Raw genomic sequence first — 16,015 nt, 5'->3', positions numbered from 1 at the left:
CGCGGAGTAAGTTGCCACTTCAGCTAATGTTACGAAGCTGAGTTTCGCGGAGGATGTTGGATTTGGGGATTAAAGAAGAGATAGCGAGTGGCCATGGCTTCGGGATCCTGGTTGCCCCATACCTCTAGTCTACTTGGGCGCGGTGATTCTTCTCCGCCAATCACTTGCTGCTAACAGGATATTTCCCCTGAGCTGAACCCCGAGATTTGAAGGAATGTACGAAACCATCGCTTCTTTTTGTAGCTAAATCTCTTCCCTGCAGCCTGCTTTGCTTCTCCCAGGATTGGTTACAACCCGGGGCCCCGTAGTGGGACCTGCCGTGGATTTGGGGATTTCAGCATTCAGCGTGGTTGGCTGCACATTCAAAACATCCGAGGCAAGTGATAGGTGCCTTTTATCACAGTTGCAGTTCATGTCTCGGAGCCGATCTTGCTACACTGCCTGCTCATACACGTTGACTACTTACCTGGTGGATAAGCAATCTCGTCACATGCAATAAGGCCCTTTGTTCGAGATTGAGGAGTAAAGGTAGGCAGTGTAGACGACTGGCAGCAGGAACATGAATCCAGAACGTAACCTAGAGAGTTTGAATAAAACAGAAAGAGACATCATCTCTACAAATCCATGTTAGCCCTCCCGGCAGCCAAGCGCCGTTCGAGCCAACAAGGGCGCCCTGTCCGGGAACAAGGCCAGCGGGGCACCGGGGTCCAGGAGCCGAGCGGCTGACTGGTCGGTTACCGCTATTTCGCAGTCGATTTGGATACCCCTTAGCTCAGCCCTTAACGAGCCACCATACCCGATCTAGGTATGTGACGGAGCGTCATGCAGCTGGCAACCCCCCTGCGCACTCATTGTGCCAGGCGCGGCCACGTTCACATACCCACTTTGAGCGCCCAGAGGTTACAGCGGGCTTGCAGATGGCCGCAGATGGCTTGCAGTTGGGCGCCAGCTTAACTGTAAGAAGGCTAGCCTCCCCCTAAGGGTATCCAAATCGACTGAGATTTAGCGGTAGATGTCGATCTTTCTCTTCAACCTTAAACTGCATCTGACACAGTGGGGACTGGGGAAGACACTGGGGGCACCGAGGCAAACTGATTGGGGAAATATTGGGCTCCTCCATCTGGGGATGGATGACCACACTGTTTGGAAAACAAATTGGGAGAACTAGACAAGTAGAAAACAAAGGATTCATCTCCGAGCTGCATGGTGTTCAACCCCAGGAGATAACGGAGAAAACTGTGCAAAGACATAAACATTGCTCAAGCGATTGGAGAGAGAAAGAAGAGGCGAAGACGTGGTTTTAAACGAACTGAGGATGGAATTGATATGTATTTCAATGAATTGCTTCATCCTTCTAGCCAGTGGGTATGTCTAAAAGTCATTTGTTGAAAAAACAAAAAAGTGGCGGACGCTGAAAGGGGAGACTTGGACATAAATGAGGGGGACATCATGATAAACCGCGAATTTCAACGGCCAAAATCTGGAACCAACATGAACAGAATGCGAGAAATTGACAATCGAACGTTGTTCAGCAGCATACCGCTCTCCCAGGGTCCGGGTCCGAGACATCAAGACCCTTCCATTCTTTGTGCTCCGAGGATATATCAGCACCAAGGGGGGAAAAGATGTACAATGGCGCAGGTGGCTGAATTAACGGTGAACCGACAGCCGGTCAGGGTCTTTTTTACGATTCTGCAGCTCTTTGTCTCAGGTTGAGCCACTGGTGTCTTGTATCGTTATCTGGCGTTTGCAACAGTGCACAAAAGTTTGTTTGTTGGAATGCCATGACTGTGGTTTCTGTTTGGACGTTGAGATGCCGCGTTTGATTTCGTAGAATACCTAGAATGGTCCAATGTAAGATACAATTTGATCTCAGTCTCGACATTAGCAAAAAAAAAAAAAAAAAAAAAAAAAAAACACTTTTTTTCATCTCCGGCGGAAGAGCGAGATGAGATTAAGATTGGAAGACAGGAGCCTAGAATCTTTTAAAGTTGAACGAGATATCGTCTGTGCGGCGGCTATCATGGTTCAGGGCAGGAGGTCAGGGACGGATGGGTGGGCAAAGGCGAGTCCAGGCACACGGAGTTTTGTTCCGTCCCCTCTTTTCTTTTTTCTTTCATCTTTTTCATTGGGTTTCCCCTCCACTTCTCCCCCCCCCCCCCTGATGGTTCCTGACCTGTCATCCAAATACATAACCACCACACAGCCCATGTCCCGCTACCTTACCATTCAACAGCCTTGACATGTCTTATGCCGGCCACTAATGCACTAGTGGATGCCTCTGCTTGACCTGAATGGATCGGTTAGGTACACAAAAGGATTCGCTTCCCCTTGTCGAGTCCCTCCTCCCCGGTCAACGGTTTTGGGACGACAGCCAACGACGAAAACTTTGAGGAGCAAATCACGCTAAAAACAACCGAGGAAGAAGCCAACAAGCCATGCCCTGTGCTATGCAGTAACGTTAGATCCAATCCACTATGTACAAGCTTGCGAAGCCTGTGTAGCTCCCTTCCCGTCACTTTCTCGTTTCCACTTACTCTTTTGGGCAAGGATCCGTATGGGGTAGTATTCGTTCGTATATCTGGGGAAGTGGAGGGTTCGCATGTAGGGCATGCACTGAATTCTGTGAGAACGACAATTGTTGACAGCGAGAATGGTAAAGATTGCAGAAAGCAAAAAGAGCGGTCTGATTGTGGCCAAGTTTCGAGACAATATAGATGAAGGAAGCCATTTTGATGAAGCTAGAGAGAGAAAAAAGAAAAGAATGATTCGGCCCCATTTTCTAGAATCAACGGTAAGTGGCTGCTGGTCGCACAGACAGTACAGTGCAGCCGGGACATTGAGCCCGGGTGGTGGTCACAAAATGCTACCATAACGGCTTGCCGCCCGCCAATCGGTATAAACATGGTTGTGTCAGGATACGACTGTCCCTGAGGCAGTAAACAACGGTGCTGTTGAATCGTACCATGATGATAACAGAACTGACAGTCGGTACAGTGAGGGAGGACAGTGCCAGCTTGCCCATTACGTTTCCTCTTTGTACTGGTCATCATCATCATCATCACTGTCCGTCACAATGCTTGCGGAATGGGGGGAAAATTGACCCAAAGAGCAGGCAGTCTAGGCAGGGAAGTGACGGTGAATTCAACCCTCCTCCAGGCTTCACCCTGACGGTCGTTATATTCTGGCTTCCTTCGAGTGTCCATTCGGTCATGGTGGTGCGTCTCAGTTACCCATTTCGGTTTGGCCCGAGGCGAAGAGTTGCCCAAGTTCAGGAGAAGGCAGCATTCCCAGGAATCGAGGCGGGCCGACTATCAAAGTTGCACATGGTTATCGGCATCTGGGGTTGCCTTGTTAGTCTCGAATCTGCTGATGGCTCCCCTATTTGGTGTTTCTCCTGATATGGAGATACCGGGTATGGAAATGTGGATGGATGGTGGACATTACCGTCCTTCTGGAAACCGGATCACCGGCATATGGTGATGCTCAAGTGACGATGATAAAAGAGCTCAGTCACTTGTCTTTTTCCTAGCCGAATCCTACCTTCTCTCTTCAAGCTCTCTTCTACTCTATCATAGTACCATCGTTCTTAATCCTAATACCTAACCCAGTAACCATGTCTGCAGCAACTACCAACGGCCGTGCCAATGGCATCAACGGCACCAACGGAACCAACGGAACCAACAGCGTCAAGCCCAAAGAGTCCAACGTTGATGTGTAAGGCCACTACCACCCCCCGAGCACAGTTCAACAGACTAATACATACCAGACTCATCGTCGGTGCCGGCCCAGCAGGCCTCATGGCCGCCGCCTGGATGGCTCACTGCGGCATCAGCGCGCGCATAGTCGAGAAGCGCAACACCAAGATCTTTACCGGCCAGGCCGACGGCCTCAACTCCCGGACCATCGAGATCTTTGACAGCCTGGGCTTTTCCGACCGCGTGTGGAAGGAATCCAACCACATGCAGGAGATTTGCATGTGGAATCCCAACGCCGAGGGCATCATCCACCGCTCGGACCGCATCCCCGACACCGTCGTCGGCATCTCGCGCTACCAGCAGTGCGTGCTCAACCAGAGCCGCATCGAGCGCTGGTTCATTGACAACATCAAAAAGTACTCCTCAAAAAACAACAACAACGCCATCACGGTCGAGCGCGGCATCCTGCCCGAGTCGCTGGTCATTGACGAGTCCAAGGTCGAGGATGACGACGCCTACCCCGTCACCGTCGCCCTCCGCACCTTGACAGAGGAGGAAGCCACGCCCGTGCAAGCCGCCACCGCCTCCAAGTCTGCGGCGTCTGACGGTCTCTTCCGCAGCAACCTGGTGCAAGATGACGACGAAGCCGATCTCCTCCGCAAGTCCCAGTCCCGGCCCGGCACTAAGGAGATCGTCCACGCCAAGTACGTCATCGGATGCGACGGCGCCCGCTCGTGGACACGCCGTGCGCTGGGCCTGGAGCTGGAAGGCGAGGCGACCGATTACATCTGGGGCGTCATGGACATCATTCCGATCACCGATTTCCCCGACATCCGCCACCGATGCGCCGTGCACTCGGCTGAGAACGGCTCGCTGATGGTCATCCCGCGCGAGAACCGCATAGTGCGGCTGTACATCCAGCTGAAAGAAGTCGTTCCGGACGCCTCGGGGCGCGCCGACCGGTCCAAGATCACGCCCGACTTGATCTTCCGCGCCGCGCAAAAGATTCTCGCACCGTACAAGCTCGACTACGAGTACTGCGACTGGTGGACGGCGTACCAGATCGGCCAGCGTGTCGGCAACAGCTATGACGTGCACAACCGCGTGTTCCTGGCGGGCGACGCCGTGCACACGCACTCGCCCAAGGCCGGGCAGGGCATGAACGTCTCGATGCAGGACACCTTCAACCTAGGCTGGAAGGTGGCCCTCGTCCTCAAGGGCATCTGCAAGCGGGACATCCTGGCCACGTACCAGAGCGAGCGCCGCCGCATTGCCCAGGACCTGATCGAGTTCGACCACAAGTTCTCTCGCTTGTTCTCTGGCCGTCCGGCCAAGGACCTGATGGACGCCGAGGGCATCGACATGGAGGAGTTCAAGCGCGCCTTTATGCGCGGCAACCTGTTTGCCTCGGGCATGCAAGTCGACTACGGGCCGAGCAATCTCGTCGTCAAGTCGGGCAACTGGCGCGAGCTAGGCGATCGCAGCGAAAAGAGCGCGAAGCTGCTCGCCAAAGCCAAGATCAGCGACGACAAGTTTGCAAAGAAGCAGGCTCTGGCCACGGGAATACCCGTCGGTAAGCGTCTGGCCTCCTTCAAGGTCGTCAGCCAGGCGGACGCCAGGCCGTGGCACTTGCAGGAGCGGTTGAAATCCGATGGAAGGTTCCGCATCGTGCTGTTTGCTGGTAAGATTCTCTCTCCGCAGCAGAAGGCGCGGGTGGACAGGTTCTGCGCCAAGTTGGACGCGCCCGAGAGCTTCTTGCGGAGGATCACGCCCGCGGACAAGGCTATTGACAGTGTCATTGATGTCCTCACGATCCATGCCAGCCCAAGAAAGGACACAGAGTTGTTGAGAGACTTTCCGGATATTTTGCATCCGTTTGATCAGCATCTGGGTTGGGATTACACCAAGGTGTATGCGGACGATGTCAGTTACCACGAAGGGTTTGGCAATGCTTACAAGAACTACGGCGTGGATAAGGAGAAGGGATGTGTGGTCGTGCTGAGGCCGGATCACTATGTCGCGTGGGTGGGTGATATTGACGATTTTGAGGATATGGAGAGCTACTTTGAGGGATGCATGAGGTTGCCTGCGGTGAGTGCTGCGCAGGATGTTGGTATTGTCGTGGAGACGGTCAGCAGCGTGACTAACAAGGCGGTTGGTCAGGTCAGACTGTCTGTGAGCCCAGTGTCCGAGTAGGAGGTTATGGGAGGTTGAGAAGGGCGATGTGATAAGCGCGAAATACCCTATACCATTTAGATCAATTAGCTTACTCCAGTGGCATTAGACAGAAATCCAAAGTCAACATTGACGGATGAACTTTGAGATCAGTGTTCCCTGGCCAATTGGGCAGCATTTGCCCCGGCCGTGACCCAATACTCGAATGACAATACGAGCAGCAGGTCCCTGACCAGGATGAAGCTTCAAAGAGTTGAGACGAGACAAGGCGAGAACTCCCGGACCTCCATGGCTCGTCAAGATGACATAGCATGATAGAAGTCAGGTACTCGTTGTGCGAGGGGCACCTGTTGAGCAATCCGTTACATATACCAACACATACATACTTGGAGAGTCTTGTTTCGCCGTGGGCTGCCGTGCCTGTATCGTCGATTGCAATTGGTGTTTTGTCCCTTCTTTCCACACATTGCGCAACATGGGGGACATCTATACAACAGGCGTGGAACCGGAAGAAGCGCGACGCTTCGTCATAGAATGCTGGTCCCTCCAAGGTGTAGCCTACGTCGTGATTGGGCTTCGGTATTTCAGCAGGATTCGCCAAGTGGGATGGCGCAAGCTCGCGCTAGATGACGGTTTAATGCTGCTGGCTTTTGTGAGTTCTCTTGGCTTCAGTTTGTGCCGAGACATGAAGCTTACTTCCCCGGATCCAGTTCACCTACACAGCCGAGAGCTTTATGCCTTACCTCTTCGTTTCCTGGTGCCATGGGTTAGCAAACAACGGCATGACAGACGAGCAACGAGCAACGCTTAGCCGAGATTCCGACGAGTACAAAATGCGAGTTAACGGAGCCAAGCTGAACGTCTCCGGCCTTCTCTTGTATACCACCCTTCTTTGGCTGCTTAAAGGTTGTTGGACAGTGTATTACACACGCCTAACGTGAGTGTCAGCCTGGGAACGCAAGAGGAGGTTTATACTGACCCGCTAGATATCAAACAGAGCCGGCATTTACTTTATGCATCGCTGGATGATTGGCGCCTACATCATCATGCCCCTGACTTACATCGCCTGTGTATGTGTCGCCCTCCTCCAATGTGTCCCCCTTCACCGACAGTGGCAGATCTACCCCGACCCGGGCAACCACTGCCAACCGGCGATATCAGTTCTGCAGACGGTTTTCGTCATGGTCATGAACACCGCCACGGACTTTTATCTTCTCGGTATTCCCGTGCCTATGCTCTGGAAGTCGAATCTGCCCTGGTCGCAGAAATTGGTGCTATTCATCATGTTCAGTGGCGGATTTCTGGAAATGACATTTGGGATTATGCGGTGTGTCAGTATTTTAACTGTGAGTTGGGTCCTTGGGAAATCCATCTTCCAGAGACGGCAAGCTGACTCACCTCAAGAAGGGAAATAGGGACCCCGCGCAAACAGGCTACTGGTCTGTCCGCGAATCTTTTGTCTCCTTTGTTCTGACCAACATGCCCATGGTGTATCCGCTGATCAGGCGGTCGGTACTTCGCGCCGTCTACTCCTTCGGCGGCTGGTTATGCCCAGGAAGCGGGACAAACACCACCACCGACAAAAATGACAACAGTATCGGATCAAACGGAGTCATGCTCGCCCGATATAGATCTCCATATCCCATAGACAGCCCAATGTTCCCACCAACCCACCAAGGTTCATCACACAGATGGGGTCCCAATCCCGATCCGATCTTCCCGATACCCGGCAGCGAGACCTTTTGGGTAAGCACGACAGATGAGGAGGGTACTACCGGCACCGGCACTACCGACACTACCGGCACTACCGGCACCGGACCACCAGGTAGCGGAGAGGACATCTCTAGAAAGGATACGATCCCGACGGCGGCAAATCGGAGTGGTGGGATGGTGAGCTTTAGGTCAACCTGCGACAGTCCTGCTCGGAGTAGAAACGACTGTGGACGGCCCAACTTGACGATACAGACAGCAGCTTCGCCATACCTTGGGGTGGTCACGTCGGTGGAGAGTTCGGGCATGATTGCGGAGCAGCCCCATCATGGTTGGTGCTCGTGTGAGAGTAGTAGTCACAGTGTAAGCAACGGCACGCCGGGAAGTGTTATGGCGATTGTAGTCACGAGAGAGGTCAGTATTGTGAGGGAGGAGGGGGTGGTTCCCCCTAGGCAGATTACCCCTGGGTTGCCACCGACCCCTGGGTTACCACCGCCGGCTGAGCTAATGGAATGGAGGGGGTCCACACAAGCCATTGATCATTGTTGAAACGAGAATAGATGGATCGAATTGCATGTGCGTTGCTTGTGCTGGGTTTAGGTACGGTGATTGAGATGTCTTGCTTGTTGTTCGGTTCCCAAGCTATCTGGACACATGAACAGCGCCCGGTGGTTGGAAGACTGTCCTACGAATGCCCATTGTCTTCTTCGACCAACCGGAAAGTAGGCCGTCTTCCGCTGTTCTTCTCGAACACTGAACAAGGCCTATTGTCCACCAGCCTTACCCGAAGGCTACTTGGAAGACGAATGGGATGCTTCCCCGGCAGTGTTCTCGAAGCCGGGTACGAGTTCCATTGTTCCGGACGGCTGTAGCCGATGGGAGCCTTTGTGCCGTTGTTCACTCGTGGGTTTCGGCGGAGGGCAATCGAGAGCCTATCGATTTGGGAGTCGTCGATGACCTTCTTTGTCCGGCTGTTCTGTAAGCGATATCTGATATTGGGAATGGGGGCATGTCGACGAGTGTCGAAAAGGTATAAGTATCGGTGTTGGGATCAACCAAGATTGTTCGATTCCTGTCATCAGCATCAGCAGAAACACCAGTAACAAACACTTGCCAGGAACAACAAGACTTGAAGTCCAAGTAAGCTTCTACCAGCAACAGCTCAAGCCACCACACCCGTCTCCACCAACCAACCACCCAAGCGTTCGGGTACATCTCCCGAACCACCAACCGTACGTATCACCATGTGTTTCACCACCATTTCCACCATGTGCACCAAGCGCACCTTTTCCTCCATCTCGGACGAAGACTCTTCTTGCCAGGAAGCTCCCAAGCGCATCTGCCTTCCCACCCACAAAATTACCCACGTCGGTCCTCTGGACCTCAACTCCCCACCCAAGTTTGCACCCATGCGCCCCCTTCCCTCCATCTGGCCGTGGAACTTGGACACTGACCTCGACGCAGACGCACCCCTCCCGCCTCCGCTCTCCATCGCGTCCCGCATCCCGGCCTTCCACATCCACGGCTCTTCCCACTGCGGCAACCATGCTCACGAGCACTCGTTCCCGTCAGGCAAGGAGACCAACAAGAACAAAAGAGTAGGTACACTCTGCTCCTTCTGCTATGGTCCTTACAAGCAGGGTGACCTCCACCAACTTCCCTGCGGACACTTTACTTGTTTGTCGTGTCTCGAGGAGAGGGTGAGACAGATTTCGACGTTTATGGTTGCTAACGCTGGGCTGATTAACCAGACCATCGCCAAGATGCGCGAGATTATGAATTATCTCGGCACCATGACTGAGACGGATGGTCTGGCTTCGACTGTCAGGCAGTACTGGGTCGATGAGTTTGGCTTCCTTCGCCAGGAGCTGGCGATCTTGACCAACATGTCATGCTCCTATTGTCAGGTGCATATCCGGCCGTCCCGGTTTATGACTTGTTTGTCGCCGGAGATGTCCAAGATCCTGTGGCTGACGGAGGAGTGGCTGGCCGATGCGCAGCCGGAGAATAGGAGGGCGTGTGGATGGCCGGATTGTAGGGCGTATGTGCCCAGTTGGTGTCACTACCTCTTTATTGGGCAGAAGGAGGTGAGTAAGGCGGTCGATGCGGAGGGGAGGAGGTGGTGGTGTCCGAGTTGCAAGGGCAATTGCTTCGAGACGGAGGAGGGGTTGAACCCGGGGAGGTAGATTGTCAAGGAGGGTTTGGGGTGTAAGTATTCGAGGAGGATGGTCGAGCTCGTTTGCTTGGGAATTGGGAATGGAGGCGTTCGGGATTGGCTTTGTTGGACCTTTTGAACATTTCCTAAAGACGTCGTAAGTGTTAGTTGGATTCTGCAGATGATGAAATAAAAAATGAAAGATAAGTGTCCAGACAAGTTTGATGTTGGTGATCAATGTACATGAATTTGGAGACAAGGTCAGCGTGGTGTGACCAAGATGTGATTGTATCTGTGACGCTAGAAGACAAGGGCCGATTCTGCTAGTGATATAACAATTGTTATTCAAACGACGCGGGCATCGTGTTCCCCGCTTTGGATCTCTCTCGGAAGACGTCGAGGGGTGGCCCAATCTACGGCTCGTCGGCGGCAGGATAGCTATTGAGCGTTCGAGGACGGAGTGTCGCGCTAAAGGGAGTGTGTAGGAGTCGACGTTTCCTTTGTTCGCGAATGGAGGTGCTGGAGGTTAGCTTGGTTCGATTCTGTGAAAACTTTCAGAGTAGTTGGCTTGGGTAGGTGGACAATGCAGAAAATCGAATATATTACGATGGCCCAAGTGTGAATGACAAAGGCCATCGGAGTTATTGATGCTGATGTGGATAAGATGTGATTGTATCTAGATTGGTGTAAAAGGGGCGCTGTTTCTGTTAGCGACATAACGCAGTTCTTGGGTTTTGTCCCTCTCCGGGCGGAAGTGCAATCGGGTGATGATGAAGGGCCGCTCCAAATCCGAATGAAGCCCGTATGTCCAGCACAATTCGAAAAGTCCGGTCGGCAAAGTGGAAGGCGGAATGTCCTGCGAAAGAATGGAGCTGGAAAGCAAACAGAACAGAAAGCGGGACGGGGACACTGGACTGCAAAAAACACGGCCCGAGCGCCATCTCACATCACGCGGGCTTCCTTCAACCTCTTGTCAACTCGGCTCAATTCTTTTTCCTTTCCCTTGAATGCATGCAAGTCGACCAATGAAGAACAAGGAAATTCAATTCTATTCAATGCCTGCTTTCTACTCACCTATCATCAGTCAACCACCCCTCAGTCAAACACATCAGTGGCATACCTCTCATTCCTAATCCCCTCAAACCACTTCAACGCCCTCTCCTCACTGACCTCGACCTCCTCCACCGTCAATCCCTTCAGCTTCAGTCCCTCCACAATTCCCTCCGGCAAACTGTCCAGCTCGCCCTTCTCCCTCGCCTCCACAATCATCTTCTGCCTCTCCAACGCAATCCTGACCACCACCTTCTTCACACTCTCCCCGACCTCCCTGCTGCCACAGACATACACCTTGGCCCCCCGGTCCCACAATCCCGTCACTTCCTCGCGATCCTCCCACAGGCGATCGCCAACGTACTTGCACCCCTTGGTCTCTTGGCTCTCCGGGCACCGACTGAATGCCCTCCGGACCGACACGGCGCCGATGGATTCCCACTTGTCGAACTCGTCGCGGTACAAGTCGTCCTGCTCCGGATGGCGACACCCGTAGAACAGCATGGCGGGCGCCAGACTCCGACCCGCAGCAATCTGCGCCGCGCGTTCCTGCACGAAGCCTCTAAACGGCGCCAGGCCAGAACCAGCAGCAATCATGATCAGGGGAGTCTTGTCGGCGTCTACCGGCAGGTGGAAGGCCTTGTGCGAAGGGCGGATAGACACATTCAACTTGTCGCCTGCCTCCAAGCTGGCCAAGTAACTGGTCGCCACGCCGACGTGTTTCTTCTCGGGGTTCGACAAGGAAGGGCTTTCGAGAAGGGAGTAGGTCAGGGTAACGTGGGACGGGTTCCAGAGCGGAGACGAGGAGATGGAGTACTGCCTCACACGCATGGGCGGCAGCAAAGAGAGGAAGGAGGAGAAGGGCAGCGGGATGGACGGGAACTGCTCGAGCAGGTCGAGGATGGAGACGCGGCGCGAGGTAATCTTTTCGGTGTACTCGGGTCCCGCCAATTGGCGCAGTGTGGCTTTGGTCTCGGCGTTATCAGCGGCTTCGGCGAGAGCGAGGATGTTCTTCTTGGTGGCCGGCTGGGAGAGCTCGACGTAGGCGCCCAGGACGTCGTGAACCGGCACGGGCACGCCGGTGGGCAAGATGGTGGTCTGCCGGGACGCCTCGATGGTGATGTTGGTGTCCCATGCCAGTTGGAAGCGGCGCATGACGCGGTTGACCGTTTCCTTGGGGTTGATGGGCAGAACGGCAAGGTAATCGCCAGAGCGGTAGGCGCCCGAGTCGGACGAGAGCTGGACCTCGATGTGGCGCTTGGGAGGAGCACCCGGGGCGGTGATGGTCTTGGCGTCAACGACCACAGCCTCCTGGACGTCTTGCCTCAAGGTGGAAGAGCGAGGCTTGGAAAAGTTGACGGTAAGGCCGGATTGAAGTAAAGCCTCGTTGTCATCCTCCTTCTTGCTAACTTCGTACTTTTCTTCCATAGCTGGCCAGAACACCTCGTCCTCCCACTGCTCGAACTCGGTAAACATCTCGCCCTTGCCGGCGTCGGCGAGACCCAAAGAACAGATACGATCACCGCCGCGCTCGGACACGGTGTTGTCGACCAGCTTGGGAATGCGATGGAAGGTCTGCGCCCAATCGTGATGACCGCAGCCAAAGACAGCGTACTGGACACCCTCGAGCTCGTTTCCAGTCAAGCTCTCGAGCCAGCCGACGAACAAAGCCGCATTGTCAGGGGGTTGGCCCTCGTACGAGGCAGTGATGAAAACCACTGGCCTGTCCTTGGGCAGGTTCTGGTTAGCCGCATCCAAAGAGTCAATAATCGTCGCCGTGAACCCGTGCGCCTCGGCATCGGAAGCAAGGCGCTGAGCAAAGGTCTCGCAAGTACCCGTGTTGGAGCCGTAGTAGATGCTGATAGGCTTGCCCTCTCCGCTCTTCTTGGGTTGTCCAGACACGGGTCCCTGGGCAGTAGGCTTGGGAGCGACAAGCTCACCCTTCAGGCGGCGCTCCAGGTCCAGAGCAGACATGCCGTCGCGCAGCATGGCGCGCATGTAGAAGCCCTTGGGCTTGGTGGTCAAGGTCTGCTTGTACTGCAGCGTATAGTTGGGATCCTCAGGCATAAAGTTGAAGTTCTGCAGGCAAACCGCCATGACCAGCAGCGCCTCCTGCCACGCGAACGGACGACCGATGCACGCGCGCATGCCGTTGCCAAACGGCTTCCAGCAGTCGGGGAACTCCTTGTTCAAGCGCTCAAAGTTCTCGTCCAGCATGCGCTCGGGGTCAAAGTCGTTGGCGGTATCTCCATAGACGGCCGGGTCGACGTGGGACTTGGCGAAGAGCAGGGCAAAAGGCTGGCCCTTGGAAACCTCGTACTTGCCGCCAATGACGGTGTCCTCCTTGGACTCGACGCCAATCACGGGAATGGTGGGGCAGAGACGGAGGGTCTCGCGCAGGACGGCGGCGATGTAGTGCAGCTTGTTCATGTGCTCGAGCTTGATGGGACCCTTGCCGCACACGTCGTCGACTTCCTTTTGGGCCTTGCGGTAGGTCTCGGGGTTCTTGAGCAGCTGGACAAAGGCAAAGCTCAGGAGACCCGACGTGGTTTCGTGGCCCGCGATCAAAAAGGTGATGAGGTTGTCGATGATGCTGTCGTCGCTGAGCTTCCCGCCCGTCTTGGGGTCGACGCCGTCCAACATGGCCGTCAACAGATCCTTGCGCTCGGAAGGGTGCTCTTTCCTGGACTTGAGGACGCCCTCGGCGGTTTCACGGAGGACCCGGATGTCGTCGTAGAACTTGCGGTCGACCTTGCTGTACATGAAGGCCGGAAGCGCCGGGCGTCGGGAGCGGTTGCCGGACTCGACGAGGAAGCTGGCCATGGCGTCGATAAAGGGGTGCATGTCGTCGTGGTAGTACGAGTTGAAGCGGTAGTCCATGGAGCACAGGGCAATGGTGTCGAGGGTCAGGCGGGTGAAGTCGTCGGTCACCTTGATGGACTGGTTGGGGCCGTGGCGGGCCCACTTGAGGGCGAGCTGGCTGGCAATCTCGTGCATCTCGGGGAACATGTTCTGGATGGCCATGGGGCCAAAGGCCGGCATGAGGATTCGGTGGGCGATGCCCCAGTTGGGCTCGTCGTTGCGGGCGGTGAAGAGGCCATCGTGGATGCCGTGTCGGATTTCGTGGAGGGCGGAATTGACCGTCTTTTGGAATCGCTTTTCGTCGCAGAGCTCGTGGACAAGAGCTTGGGAGGTCTGTTGACGGTTAGCCGTGTGTATCAGTGTCAAGTATGGTGAGGAGACGTACCACAAAGACGGTGTTTCTACCGGGGAAGTTGAGTCGGAAGATTTCGCCTGTCAATGTTAGCAAGGGATTTTCGCATGAAGTTGATGCATCCTGCACTCACCATATTGGTCGGCAAAGTTGAGCATGGACCCAAGGGGGAACTCGGTGTCAATGTCAAAAGAGTTGCCCACCAGGGGCAGCCCGGGGGGTCCGGGAATGGGGACTGTTTGTGGTGTTTCGTCTGAAGACATGATGTGTATGATGTTTCACACGCCTGGTGCGAAGGAATAAGTACAATTAGGATTTACGAGAGTGGTCGTTTTGGTTGAATAGTGAAACAAGGGTCGGAGTGTTGTACAGCCTCGGTGAAACAGAAAAGAGGCTACCAAGTACAAGCTGTAAGTGGGTGGGTGGTGGTATAGAGGGGATAGTCGGATACTGACTTGTCTTTCAGATGGTGGGATGGATCAACGTCTTTATACGAACATCACTGAACATGATCCAGGCAGGTCAGGACGACGGGAAACGCATTACGACAGGTCGAACGATCCTTGTCGGTCTGGCCCCCCCACTTTATGATGGGTGTCAAGAAAAGACTGGTTTCGTTGCGTATCATTGCAGCGGGACTGGCGTTGGATGACTTGCCGTCCCCGATCCTCCAATGCCTCGGTTGTCCCCGAAGAACTTGTCTGTCCATGGCGCGGTCATTGTGCGCATTGTCCAAGGTCCGACCGACATGTTTCGATCGGAGAATTCGCTTTGTTGGGTTAGGTTTGGGACCCTGTTTTTTTTTAGGTGAAGCCATTCCCGTCGGGTGTCCAGGGGTAAATCAGGGATTAGGGGTCCATGGGCTGACGCTAAGATAAGAAGCTATCAACAACCTCGGTACAAAATTGGGACTCGACTTGGTTCGATTGGCGGCGGTTCCAGCGGCATGTTTCTCACCAATTCTCAGCTGCAGTATGCCTTCACCCCACCTACCCTAAAGCATGCGCGACGGGGAGACCGTCATTGTTCTATGCCTCTACAGGGATAGCCTCGACGGCAAAGGCGGGACTGTCACCAAGTGTCTGAAGATAGTTCGCGGCCTTTATGAGAGATCAGCTACAGACCAGCCGTCATTGGTTGCGGGAGTTGAGAGACAGATGCGCTGAAACAACGGGCAGTGTTCCCGCAGCGCGTCCCTGTAGGGCCTGGCAATTCTGGGCGCTGCATGGATTCATCGTGAACGGCCAAAAGTCCGGTCGGTCGTGGTTACGGTCGGTGTAAGAGGACAAGACAACTGGATCCGGCTACGTTGGAGCGTCTCTCTCTCCAGCTCGAACGACATGGTTTGCGACTGATCATCTCTTGACGACATGCCTGTTGCTGTGTTATGCTTTATGGTGTTGTCAGTCGCCTACTCCGTGACCTCGGTTGGTTAACGAGAATGACGACTACGGCGGTGTCTGTTGTTGGTCACCGACGTCCTTGTGTTTGGCGACAGGTCACCAACTTCAAACCCGGGACGGAGTTCTGAATCGCCCTTGTCAACCGACCGGACTTCTTGCTCACTTTCCGCCGCCGCCGGTGCTCATTTCAGCCGACATCCGACGACACCTTGATGGCTCCGTGTTTTTTAGGCCACGATAACGGTCTCGATTACAGTACCCTGCCAAGCCCTTAGCGCTGATCGTGTTCCTGACCGCTGCGATCATGTCTCACTTTGAGCCCTAACCCCAAGCCACTTGTCCTCCCCCCCTTTAGCTGCTTTGATGCCATCACCATTCATTCAGCTCGAAGACAATGAAGCACCCAAGGCACTCGATGTGGTTGTCCATTTCCGGCTGTACACGGTTACACGAAAGCGTCTCAACAAAGCGCCCCGACTCGTTTGAGCCTTGTTTGCGCCCACCCCTTTCATTTGAATCAACACCTCAAAAAGCTCACCGTCCTCTCGTCCAAACTGTGCCCATTCTTTCACCGACCAAGTTGGACACCTATTCACAGCTGTCCACGCAG

The 16,015-nt window shown here is 54.5% G+C and overlaps 5 protein-coding genes across 5 annotated transcripts; 3 read left to right on the top strand and 2 right to left on the bottom strand.

Moving 5' to 3' along the window:
• Positions 1–3,509: 3,509 nt before the first annotated feature.
• B0T23DRAFT_238241 (putative phenol 2-monooxygenase) lies at positions 3,510–6,121 on the top strand. The gene is made up of 2 exons (XM_062833995.1): positions 3,510–3,717; positions 3,770–6,121. The coding sequence occupies exons 1-2, from the start codon at positions 3,617–3,619 to the stop codon at positions 5,892–5,894; spliced, it is 2,226 nt and encodes a 741-aa protein (XP_062688537.1). The 5' UTR covers positions 3,510–3,616; the 3' UTR covers positions 5,895–6,121.
• Positions 6,122–6,407: 286 nt separating this feature from the next.
• On the top strand, positions 6,408–8,132 carry B0T23DRAFT_407866 (uncharacterized protein; the record flags this gene model as incomplete). The annotated part of the gene is made up of 4 exons (XM_062839234.1): positions 6,408–6,452; positions 6,584–6,810; positions 6,871–7,200; positions 7,253–8,132. 4 exons carry the CDS (start codon positions 6,408–6,410, stop codon positions 8,130–8,132), a joined length of 1,482 nt encoding a protein of 493 aa, XP_062688536.1.
• A 43-nt stretch (positions 8,133–8,175) lies between these two features.
• B0T23DRAFT_388823 (uncharacterized protein) lies at positions 8,176–9,043 on the bottom strand. Its single transcript, XM_062837776.1, has one exon. It carries the CDS (start codon positions 8,796–8,798, stop codon positions 8,481–8,483), a length of 318 nt encoding a protein of 105 aa, XP_062688535.1. The 5' UTR covers positions 8,799–9,043; the 3' UTR covers positions 8,176–8,480.
• B0T23DRAFT_432364 (uncharacterized protein) lies at positions 8,828–9,769 on the top strand (the record flags this gene model as incomplete). Its single annotated transcript, XM_062840377.1, has 1 exon — positions 8,828–9,769. The coding sequence occupies one exon, from the start codon at positions 8,828–8,830 to the stop codon at positions 9,767–9,769; it is 942 nt and encodes a 313-aa protein (XP_062688534.1).
• A 903-nt stretch (positions 9,770–10,672) lies between these two features.
• B0T23DRAFT_423398 (putative bifunctional P-450:NADPH-P450 reductase) lies at positions 10,673–14,447 on the bottom strand. Its single transcript, XM_062839829.1, has 3 exons — positions 14,136–14,447; positions 14,036–14,082; positions 10,673–13,983 (listed from the first exon to the last, which is right to left on the bottom strand). Exons 1-3 carry the CDS (start codon positions 14,263–14,265, stop codon positions 10,834–10,836), a joined length of 3,327 nt encoding a protein of 1,108 aa, XP_062688533.1. The 5' UTR covers positions 14,266–14,447; the 3' UTR covers positions 10,673–10,833.
• Positions 14,448–16,015: the final 1,568 nt, after the last annotated feature.

Source organism: Neurospora hispaniola (assembly GCF_033458365.1).
Source record: "Neurospora hispaniola strain FGSC 10403 chromosome Unknown B0T23scaffold_9, whole genome shotgun sequence".
Classification (NCBI taxonomy): domain Eukaryota; kingdom Fungi; phylum Ascomycota; class Sordariomycetes; order Sordariales; family Sordariaceae; genus Neurospora; species Neurospora hispaniola.
This window is presented reverse-complemented; position numbering and strand designations above follow the sequence as displayed.

What these genes read in the sequence shown, in the direction of transcription:
- B0T23DRAFT_238241 (XM_062833995.1), top strand. Translation starts at nt 3,617, where the DNA reads ATGTCTGCAGCAACTACCAACGGCCGTGCCAATGGCATCAACGGCACC. An exon ending in AAAGAGTCCAACGTTGATGT is followed by an intron (nt 3,718 to 3,769) that starts GTAAGGCCACTA and finishes AATACATACCAG; the next exon opens with ACTCATCGTCGGTGCCGGCC.
- B0T23DRAFT_423398 (XM_062839829.1), bottom strand. Translation starts at nt 14,265, where the DNA reads ATGTCTTCAGACGAAACACCACAAACAGTCCCCATTCCCGGACCCCCC. An exon ending in CAACTTTGCCGACCAATATG is followed by an intron (nt 14,083 to 14,135) that starts GTGAGTGCAGGA and finishes TAACATTGACAG; the next exon opens with GCGAAATCTTCCGACTCAAC. An exon ending in GTAGAAACACCGTCTTTGTG is followed by an intron (nt 13,984 to 14,035) that starts GTACGTCTCCTC and finishes AACCGTCAACAG; the next exon opens with ACCTCCCAAGCTCTTGTCCA.
- B0T23DRAFT_388823 (XM_062837776.1), bottom strand. Translation starts at nt 8,798, where the DNA reads ATGTACCCGAACGCTTGGGTGGTTGGTTGGTGGAGACGGGTGTGGTGG.